Below are 11634 nucleotides of genomic sequence, written 5' to 3' on the forward strand. Positions count from 1 at the left end.
TCAAAAAAAAAAAAAAAAAAAAAAAAAAAAAAAAAAAAAAAATCCCCAAGGGAGGTGAAAGATAAGAACTTCGATAGTATTTGAGTAATATTATCAAATGACATTGACTCAAAAGAGGGAGCGATTGACGAGAGGAAAGAATGTTAGATTTGGAAGTGGCAATAGGAAAAATAATATTCCAATTTTTCTTTTCCCATCCTGGGAATTCTGGAGGAATTGACACAGTGTTTTCTTCTTTGATGCTCCACTCCTACTCTGTCAATTAGCCCTCCCAATTTTTTCCAAATTTACCTTACCTTGCTTCCTGCTGCCATTATGACTAGAATGCTTCAATACCCTTTTTGCCAACCCCTGTGGGGTTGACTTTGTCACTTTGACCTTACATGCAACAGCAAAAAGCTAAGTTCCTAAGCATAATTTTTCAGCAACATTAGTACTTACCTCATACTTCTCCAATGGTTTCCATTTGACTGTCAAATCAAATGAAAACTTCCAGTCTTGAATTTAAAAGTGTTCACCATCCAGCCCTCTGTAAGCTGCCCTTACTTCAGTTGCTTTGAAGTTTGCACTATGTACAAAATGCCCTACCTTTCTCAAAGCTTCTTATCAACCTTTTCAATACCCATCCAGAGCCCTCTTTATCAGAACTCCTTGAGGACTTATTTTCCCTACGTGGCTGTAATCAAAACAACTACTCCAGAAACACCTGCCTGCCTTTATCCTTTCCTCTCTCCTAAATACCAAACACTCACAAATGTTATATGTATATGCTTTTCTTGTGTGTCATTCTCTATTACCCCATCAATTCTACCATATAAATTTCTCCCAAATCTGTCTCTTCCTCCTTATCCTTGCTGTCACTGGCCTGGATGGTTGCAAAAGCCCTCATCAACCTTCAGGGTATCCTACAATAGATCTTCAGTATCTTTAAAATGGAAATCTAATTATGCCTTCAAAGCACACACACACAGATGCACACATGCACCCATACAATGTTTGAGACATTTTGTACCCTTTAAGCAAAAGTCCAAACTCATTAGCCTGCCGGGTATATATAGCCCACGTTTACCTCTCTAGCCTCATCCCACCACTCCTGCTGTCAAGCCTTCATGCTCCTGCGTGCATACTTCCTTCTCTGGACTTAGTCCCCTACCAGTAACCCCACAATCATCTCTGCCTCCAAATTCCCTATCGTCACCCTACATACCTATAAATTTCTACACTTTTTTAAAAAACTTTTATTGCACAATAATCACAGATTCACAGAAGGTTGCAAAAAAATATATAGGGAAGTCCCAGGTACCCTTCATCCAGCCTCCCCCAATGTTGACACCTTATACAATTATATTACAGCATCAAAATGAAGAAGTTGATATTGGACATTGGTACAAGCCATGGAGCTTATTTAGATTTCACCAACTATACATGCATGTGTGTGTGTGTGTGTGTATGTGTGTGTGTGTGTGTAGCTCTATGCAATTTTATCACACATGTAGCCTTGCATAACTACAACCACAATCAAGATACAGATCAGTACCATCATCACAAGGCTCCCTCATGCTATGCCTTTGTAGTTACATCCATCCCTAACCCCTGGCAACCAACTAATCTATTCTCCATCTCTGTAATTATTATTTTGCAAATATAATATAAATGGACTCATGCAGCAGACAATCTTTTGAGATTGGCCTTATTGACCCGGCATAATTCCCTTGAGAGCCATCCAGATTTTTTTGCATGTATCAATAGTTTGCTCCTTTTTATGAATGAACAATATTCCAGTGGCATGGTTGTACCAGTTTGTTTAACCATTTATCTGTTGAAGTGCATCTGGGTTGTTTCCAATGTATGGCTATTACAAATTGAGCTGCTATCAACATTCATGTACAAGTTCCTACACAAAAATCAGTCTTAAATTATCTGGAATACATTGCCCAAGAGTACAATTACTAGGTCATATGGTAAATCTATTTTTAGTTTTGACAGGAACTGCCAAACTATTTTCCAGAGTGGCTACATCATTTTACGTTCCCACCAGCAAGATATGTTTATGATCTGGTTTCTCCACATCCTTACCAGGAATCATTGTTACCATTTTTCAGTTTAGCCATCTTGAGAGTTGGCTCACTGTAGTTCTCATCTTTTAGGACCTAAGTCAAGAGTTACTTCTGTAGAGCCTTTTTAAAATCCTCAGGAAAAGTTGATTATTCCCTACTCTGTGCCATTTCTGACACTTCATTTATCGTTGTATTTTAATTATTTATTGACATAGTCTGTGTCTTTCCCTCTATTTCCGGGCTACATGAAGCTAGGGGTTGTGTCATATTCATCTTTGTTCCTGCAGCATCTGGTACAGTTACATGCTGGGCACACAGTGGATGCTCAGGAAAATGTGTGGTAAGTGAGGGAAAGAATGAATGAACAGAACATTAGTCTTGTTGCCTCCCCCTCCTCCTCCTCCTTAAGCTAGAAACCTTTTTAGAACAGACATCACGCCTTCCTCTGTGTCTCCCAGCAGCAGCTAATAGGGTGCTCTGTACGTGTAGATGCTCAATAAATGTCGTCTAAACTATTCAGTTAGCTTATCTTCCCTCTGCACCCAGGAGATAAGCATATGAAAGAGAGAATAGGCCCAAGTATCCTTGTATTAAGGATCATATGTCATTATTTTTATAATATTCTTATAATCTCTACGATCACTCACTCAATATTCTTCTGTGTAGATGAGAAATCAAAACAAAACAGTCCTTTGAGTCAAAGAATGCCTCTGTGGGTGAGCACTATTCAATAATTTCAGTACCCTTGTTACATATGGATTTGGGAGGATGGCTTTTTATGTCCCTGAATTCCTTTTGCATTTTCAGAAAGATCTGGGATATTTCTGGTCTTGCTGCACTGGTGTAATTTGACATGTTGATTATGAAGAGGTCATTAACCTCAACATTTTTGATCACTTTTTGACTCTGTATTTTCTCAACTCTGATGTATGTTAATTTGCACTTGTTTATACGTCTCTGTAAGAGTTATTCAGGCCCTTGAATAACTGGAAAGTAGATTGTAAGCCCCTTGAGAGCAGAGACTTTATAACTCCTAGGAATGTATTCTGGACACTGTCAGTGTTCAATTAATGATAATACTGAAAGCTTGACTAAGGTCGTCTGTCACATTGACATCTTCCTTTTCATCTACAAGTGTTCTATCAAAAATAAAAGGTAGGTTGACTAGGTAGCATTGAATGATTCTATCCAAAATTATGCTCATTGTTACACTACAATTTGTTCTTTAGGGTGCTTTCAGATTTATAATTTTAGATCAGTTGTTACAGTTCCCTTCCCTATAATACCCTGGTTACATATGCATTAGGGAGGATTGCATTTCATAACCCGTTAGTCCTTTTGCATAATAAAAACTTACCTGATAACATCTATGCTTGTAAAGCATGTAATTCTTCTCCCCAGTCCCCACTGAGAACCAGGTGATTAAACTCCAAGTATGGTCCTAATCTTAAATAATCAGAAAGAACCCTTAACGACTATTCAGTATATATTTTATTTCCCCAGATTTTAAAATGGACTAAATGTGTATACTATGTCCTATGGCTGTTGAAGTTAAATTAATATGAATATTTCAAGGAAGTCTGAATTTTAAAACAGAAGGACAGATGTGTTCATTGATGAGGGTGGAAGTAGAGGGAATTATTTTGCAAGTCAGGTTTATTAAGGTATCATTTACATATGGTCTGATTCACCCTTTTTAGGTGGAAAGTTTGATGAGTTTGACAGGTTGTGTTTTTTTCCCTTAACTATTTGCTAATTCAGTTATACCTCTAACTTGCCCCACCACCACCACTACCCCTAGACCAAACTGACCTATATTTTTCTGATATTTTGTATCCTTTCTATTTTATATAGTGTACTAAAGGAAGTATACCAAGCCTTTAATCCCAAAGCAGTGGTCTTACAGTTGGGAGCTGACACAATAGCTGGGGATCCCATGTGCTCCTTTAACATGACTCCAGTGGGAATTGGCAAGTGTCTTAAGTACATCCTTCAATGGCAGTTGGCAACACTCATTTTGGGAGGAGGTGAGTATAGAGGAAGATTACCAGGAGAATTTGTTGACCTTCCTCCACATTTTGTACATTGGCACTGAACTTGGAAAACTTGGCTTTCTTGGATTGGATAATACCAACATACCTGAAGCCCAGAAGCCTGAGTCAATAAAATCTGCCACCTCCACAGTTCAGCATAAGAAAATACTCTGACACACTTCTCAGCTTAGCATGTGCATTGACTTCTTGGCACTCTAAAGTCTAAATTTCAATTCCTGAAGCAAAGATCCTCTGGTTAAAGGTTACCTCGAATCTTAAGAATATAGGATGTTAACCCCAGTAGACTGATCCATCTTCTCTCAGTGTAGTATTTGATTTTCAGTTCTAGTAATCATCTTTTGGGAACATGTCACTGAAATTCCAACTCTACTTGTATGTAAGTAGTAAACACACAAATTAATTAAATAAGCTGAATTCAAGAATGACTCTTCCCCCAAAAAGCGTGGATTTGTTATAGTGAAGTAAAATTGAGAGATCTGTAGTCTCTTGGGCATTCTTGCCTTTGGTGTGTGCTGATTATTTGTATTACTTAGCCAAAAGGAAGCCCAGTCTATTCAGTAGAAGCATTTATACATTTGAGAATGGAACTTGTCACAACATCTACCACCTTTAAAGATGTCTTGCTTAAAATCTTCTGTCTACCTACCTAGCATAATCTTTATTTCATTGGATGAATAGATTGGTGTGTTAAAATAACATGGTCAAGCAGATTGAGCTTAAAATGCATATATTATAGAAGAGCTAATTGTTGGTTGCTTTGTCAACCTGTTAGAGGAAATTGTGGGGAGGCCTTATTAAATGAGTGGGCATTCAACACAAGTACACAAGCCTGGTCCTTTGGCAGCCTCAAACTCTAGAAGGCTCAAAATTAAAGGTACTTACAAGAGACAACCTCTTATGAAAAGCTGGCAAGAAATATATTAACTTCAACTGAAGAAAAAGATAAAATTGATAAGTACTGTGTGACATATTACTTTCCTTGACAGCACTAAGGATGGTGATTATGATACAGGTACAGCTAAGGAGGGGGAGAGACCTTTCTACTATATACATCAGGTTAGAACCTGACTTTTGTTTGAGGCTATAGTCTTTACATTAAAAGCCTGTTAGCATGCTCTAAAGCCTTTTTGCTTTCTTAGCCCAAAGTTTTGACATTTGAATATATAACTCTTCTTAGGAAATATGTGTATTCCTGAAAATGCTTGTGCATAAATGGAATTTTTGCAAATCAAATCATATTGTATATGTACCAGAGATAGTTTACTACCTAAGCAAAACCTATAGTGACCTTTTTTGAAATTAAATATACCAAATAAGTTTATCTTATAAATTCGAGTTTTTCCGTGTCGGGAGTATTTAAAGTAATACCTGTACTATTTAACTGAAATTCTCAGCCCCTATTAACACACAGTTCGTAAAGAAAGCCACATCCCCAAGCTTCAGTGGACCCCATTGAGGCCTAAAAGACATACTCAAAGCATCCGTGACCTTTCAAATAGTAGAAAAGCTTAAGAAAAGGGTGACCATATGTCCTAGTTTATACATGTTATCCCAGTGTAATGATTAATAGTGCCCTCTTTTACTTTTAAAAGTATACCATTTTGTATGATAATTTATATGGTCACCCTATCTAAAATCGACCAGATTCTGTTTCCCTTAGGCTGCATTGAGATTAGGAAATCATTCCATTTTACCTTTATACTCTTAGAATTTAGCTAAAGGCCAATGTTTGAATGCTTGCATGGCAGAGCACATCTATTCAGCACAAAAATATGCTGATTATTAGCCAGTACAATATGGCTGTTGGGTGATTGTGACAGGACCTGATGAGATGGGTCAGAGCATCCATCAACGGTCCCTTCCTCATCTCACTCTCTTTGATCTCTGCCACCAGGCCTATGTTTTGTGGCAAAAAGGAATGCTGATATTAAAAGAAGGAAGTCTGTTTTTGTCAGCATTTTCCTTTTCTGTTTCCTGGGTTTTTAGGGCTAGATCTGCCAATAGTTTTAAAATACAAATCACATTCAGCAGTCATTTTATAGAATTGTTGCAAAATTCATCACAGAAATCTTTCCATTGGGTAGATCACCTGAAGAGATCCGGATTCCAGAGATCTGAGTCTTGCTGATGGCTCTTGATGGAACTGAGGAGTTTGGATTCCTCAGGTACATATTTTTGGAGAGATGAGAGCCTCTTTAATCTTTGCAAACCTTGGACTGCCCAGTTTTACACTGTGCATGATTTGACTGGTCCACCAAAGTCTGCCTAATAGGTGGTTTAAAAATATCACAAAGGGATATTTAGGGGAAATTCTGCAATTTGAGGTTGTCTTTTATTAAAACATTTTTCTCTCTTTCTTTATCCTCCTTCCCTCTCCTGCTGTTTTGTGACTATTCTTTCCTAACTTCACAATTCTTGATGGAGACAGGAGGCTATAACCTTGCCAACACGGCTCGATGCTGGACATACTTGACCGGGGTCATCCTAGGGAAAACACTATCCTCTGAGATCCCAGATCATGAGGTAAGTAAGGCTCTGACAAGTCCTCTCTTCTTTAAGGGGAAGAGCTGAGTCATTCCACCTAATCAAAATCACGTCCTCACCACTCAATACCGTTTTGTTGAGAGACACTTCAATAACAATAACACACTGTCTTGGCAGAATAGTGGACTCTTGTTCCAAAATATCCAAGACCTTCTGCCTTTTTTTTTTTTTATAAGAGATCTCAAAGGCCAACCAACTTTAATTTCTCAATTAATTACAGAGACTGTGGGAAGGGGTCACCTGTTCACACAAAGAATTCTTTGGAATATGTGCATATTTTTATCCCCTAGCCTCAAAAAGGAAGGGGCTATTTTTTAAATGTGAAAGCTGGATTTTCATCTATTTTTTAAAGAAGTTTCATAGGTGGTATGTGGCACATGTTCTTTGGTGGTAGTCCTGATCTCTCAATTTTCTTTGACCAATGTAAAATTCAAGGAACCCATAAGCGCTATAAACACCATTGCTGGTGTTTTTCTAGCAATTAGTGGCACACAGAGGCTGGAATGGGACCATCCAAAATGTGAAACATCATTTGAGCCCTTGCCATTTTCTTTAGTCATACAAGATGGGCTTTATGTTTTCCAAAGCAAAGATGTCTGTTCTAGTTTTCCCAAAACAAGTTCACAGAAAGCTGTCTGGGACCTGTGAGTGTGCTGATAATCCCTAATCCAAAGGCATACCTTTGTTCCTACCTATCACCCCAGTTCCCCTGCAAGCAGGAACCATGTTATAGATTAAGATGTATAACTACAGACCTTAGACTGGATAACTTAAAATAACAAACCGGTACATGCAGCCCCACCTTCTCAAGCTATTTCCCAAGGATTAGGGATGCCGCTTTAGTTTTAATGTTATGAATTCTGACAGATACAGTAGCTGTACACTTGGGAGCATGATGCTTTTTAAAGTTGCTATTATTTTTTAAAAATTAGAAACAACTTAAACTAATTTTCTTCCAATTTTCTCCTAACCTCAGGTGAGGTACAATATGTATCTCAGAAAAACCATTCAATATGTCTAGAATACAAATAGAAGGTACACTATAATTTGAGACAATTTGCTGATGTCAGGGTTAATAGAAGTCTCTTTTCTTGGTTTGTCTTACCTTTATTCAGTATTTGGAAGCTTAATGAAATATAAAGGTAAGTGCTGTGAACAAATGTAATCGCTGTTATTGCTGTGGGAATATCTCAGATTGCATTGTAATTTAAAGCTCTAAGACTTTATAAACTGATCAAGTTATGTCAGAAACAAGTTTTAAGCTGTAGAAGACTGAACTGAGAATAAATGCTCTATTCCTGAGAAACAAAAGCAAATCCAAAGTTTCATCTGTGTTAAAAGATTGATAAATTTTTAATAAAGATGAATACTGCCTCTGGTACGTGGAGAAGCTATGGGCCTGAATGGGTGTAGGCTGGGCCTTATAAATAGATGTTCTGTCTTTATACTGAAATATTCTGTAAGATTAAATGAGATATAATGTATGTCAAGTGCCTAACACATAGTCCCCTGGAACCTAATAGGCACTTTAAAAATGCAAGTTCTCGGCCGGGCACGGTGGCTCACACCTGTAATCCCAGCACTTTGGGAGGTCAAGGTGGGCGGATCACTTGAGGTCAGGAATCTGAGACCAGCCTGGCCAACATGGTGAAACCCCATCTCTACTAAAGATACAAAAAATTAGCTGGACGTGGTGGTGCACGCCTGTAATCCCAGCTACTCAGGAGGCTGAGGCAAGAGAATTGCTTGAACCTGGAAGGTGTAGGTTGCAGTGAGCCAAGATCGTGCCATTGCACTTCAGCCTAGGCGACAGTGCGAGACTCCGTATCAAAAAAAAAAAAAAAAAAAGCAAGTTATCTCCTTCCCCTTTGCATGCTGCTCACTTCTTATACCCAGACATTTATGACTATGTCATTCATAAATTTGCCCAAACCCTTTGTGAATTCCTTCTGTCATATCCTTCTGGTTTAAGAGATGTGAGTCATGCAAGAAGGAACAAAGAATAAAATTGAAATGACAGTCTTCCAGGTACAATAAGATAACATTTTAATGAAAATTGCCAAAAATAGGCTACACAGTATGAAGTCATATAAGTTCTGGGGCACAATACACAGTTGCACACAAATATCCTTGTGGTCCTCTGAAATCAGATCAACAAATGGTAGATCAAAAAATATTTGCTGAGCACCCATTCTGTGCCAGGCACCATGCTAAATGTCTTAGGAGATGCAAAGAGAGAAATTCATCCCCTACCTCAAGCAGCTAGGGAGGGAGGGTGGTGTAAGTGCTGGGGAGACATGCAAATGCACAGATAGTTATAATACAGAGCAGAAAAAGAATAAGACAGTAGGAAGAGTGACTGTAGAGATATGCATCAAATATAAAGGGGATACAAAGGAGTACACAAAATACCCTGCCCTCCATGAGCTGAAAATATAATCAAGAAATCTAGTAGCTTTTTTGTAGATTGCTTAGCATAATCTGTGTATGCAAACGTCATCTGTGAATAAAGAGAGTTTTCCTTCTTTCTGTATAATCTTTCTTTTTCTTACCTTTTTGCACTGGTTGGGACCTCCAGTGCAATGCTGAGTGGAAATGGTGAGTGAATATCTTTATCTGGTCCCCAGTCATAGGGGGAAAGCGCTTAATCTTCACTATGAAGTGTAATATTAGCTGTAGGATTTTTCAAAAATGTTCTTTTTTAGGTTGAGGAAGTTCCCTTCTATTCCTAATTTACTGAGACTTTTTTTTCTTACAAATGAGTATTGATTTTGTCAAATGTTTTTCTTCATCTATTGAAATGATCATATGGTATCCTCCTTTATTGTTAGTACAAGCACTGATTTTTTAATGTTAAACTAACTTTGCATTCCTGGAATAAACCCTGCTTGGTCATGTTATATTATCCTTTTTATGTATTCCTGGATTCATTTTGCTGAAACTTGGTCAAGGTTTTTTTGTGTCTATGTTTTGTTTTGTTTTGTTTTGTTTTGTTTTGTTTTGTTTTGTTTTGAGACAGAGTCTCGCTCTGTCACCCAGGCTGGAGTGCAGTGGCCATGATCTTAGCTCACTGCAAGCTCCGCCTCCCGGGTTTATGCCATTCTCCTGCCTCAGCCTCCCGAGTAGCTGGGACTACAGGCACCCGCCACCTCGCCCGGCTAGTTTTTTGTATTTTTTAGTAGAGACGGGGTTTCACCGTGTTAGCCAGGATGGTCTCTATCTCCTGACCTCGTGATCCACCCGTCTCGGCCTCCCAAAGTGCTGAGATTACAGGCTTGAGCCACCGCGCCCGGCCGTGTCTATGTTGATAAGGGAAGTTGGCCTGTTTTTTCTTTTCTTGTAATGTCTTTGTCTGGTTTTGATATCAGGGCAATGCTGATCTTTGTGGTTTCTCTGGGGTTTACCTCTGGGTATGTGTTTGGTTTTTTTGTTTGTTTGTTTTTGTTTTTTGTTTTTTGTTAGACACAGTCTTGCTGTGTCAGCCAGGCTGGAGTGCAGTGGAACAATCTCGGCTCACTGCAACCTCTGCCTCTTGGGTTCAAGCAATTTGCCTGCCTCGGCCTCCCTAGTAGCCAAGACTACAGGTGCATACCACCACACCCGGCTGATTTTTGTATTTTTAGTAGAGATGAGGTTTCACCATGTTGGCCAGGCTGGTCTTGAACTCCTGACCTCAAGTGATTCGCCTGCCTTGGCCTCCCAAAGTGCTGGGATTACAGGTGTGAGACACCATGCCCGGCCTACAGTATACGTTTTTAACTTATCAGGGTCAACTTTTAAATAGTATTACATTACTTCACATATAATATAGTACCTTTACAGCAGCGTTCTTCCATTTTTTTCCTTTCTCTTTCTTTGTGGTATTGTAGTCATACATTTTACTTTTGCATGTGTTATAAACCTCTCGATACATTGTTATTGTTTTGCTTTAAACAATTTTTTTAGTTTTTAAAATACTTATTCATTTTTTAAAATTATTATTATACTTTAAGTTCTAGGGTACCTGTGCACAACATGCAGATTTGTTACATCCGTATACATGTGCCATGTTGGTGTGCTGCACCCATTAACTCGTCATTTACATTAGATATATCTCCTAATGCTATCCTTCCCCTTTCCTGCCTCCCCACAGTAGGCCCCGGTGTGTGATGTTCCACTTCCTGTGTCCAAGTGATCTCATTGTTCAATTCCCACCTATGAGTGAGAACATACAGTGTTTGGTTTTCCGTTCTTGTGATAGTTTGCTGAGAATGATGGTTTCCAGCTGCATCCATGTCCCTACAAAGGACATGAACTCATCCTTTTTTATCGCTGCATAGTATTCAGTGGTGTATACGTGCCACATTTTCTTAATCCAGTCTGTCACTGATGGACATATGGGTTGATTCCAAGTCTTTACTACTGTGAATAGTGCTGCAATAAACATACATGTGCATGTGTCTTTAAAGCAGCTTGATTTATAATCCTTTGGGTATATACCCAGTAATGGGATAGCTGGGTCAAATGGTATTTCTAGTTCTAGATCCTTGAGGAATCGCCACACTGTTTTCCACAATGGTTGAACTAGTTTACAGTCCCATCAACAGTGTAAAAGTGTTCCTATTTCTCCACATCCTCTCCAGCACCTATTGTTTCCTGATTTTTTAATGATTACCATTCTAACTGGCATAAGATGGTATCTCATTGTGGTTTTGACTTGCATTTCTCTGATGGCGAGTGATGATGAGCATTTTTTCATGTGTCTGTTGGCTGTATGAATGTCTTCTTTTGAGAAGTGTCTGTTCATATCCTTTGCCCACTTTTTGATGGGGTTGTTTGTTTTTTTCTTGTATATTTGTTTGAGTTCTTTGTAGATTCTGGATATTAGCCCTTTGTCAGATGAGTAGATTGCAAAAATTTTCTCCCATTCTGTAGGTTGCCTGTTCACTCTGATGGTAGTTTCTTTTGCTGTGCAGAAGCTCTTTAGTTTAATTAGATCC

The 11634-nt window shown here is 38.6% G+C and overlaps 1 protein-coding gene across 2 annotated transcripts in view; it reads left to right on the forward strand.

Annotated features, from left to right (window-relative positions):
* HDAC8 (histone deacetylase 8) overlaps nucleotides 1-11634 on the forward strand; it is a 239932-nt gene that overhangs the window by 106824 nt on the left and 121474 nt on the right. For both annotated transcript variants that reach the window (XM_025373005.1, XM_025373006.1), the window contains 2 exons: nucleotides 3912-4084; nucleotides 6540-6634. In XM_025373005.1, the coding sequence (XP_025228790.1) occupies nucleotides 3912-4084; nucleotides 6540-6634 (268 nt within the window). The remainder of the gene's footprint in view (nucleotides 1-3911; nucleotides 4085-6539; nucleotides 6635-11634) is intronic.

Source organism: Theropithecus gelada, chromosome X (genome assembly GCF_003255815.1).
Source record: "Theropithecus gelada isolate Dixy chromosome X, Tgel_1.0, whole genome shotgun sequence".
In the NCBI taxonomy this organism is placed as follows: domain Eukaryota; kingdom Metazoa; phylum Chordata; class Mammalia; order Primates; family Cercopithecidae; genus Theropithecus; species Theropithecus gelada.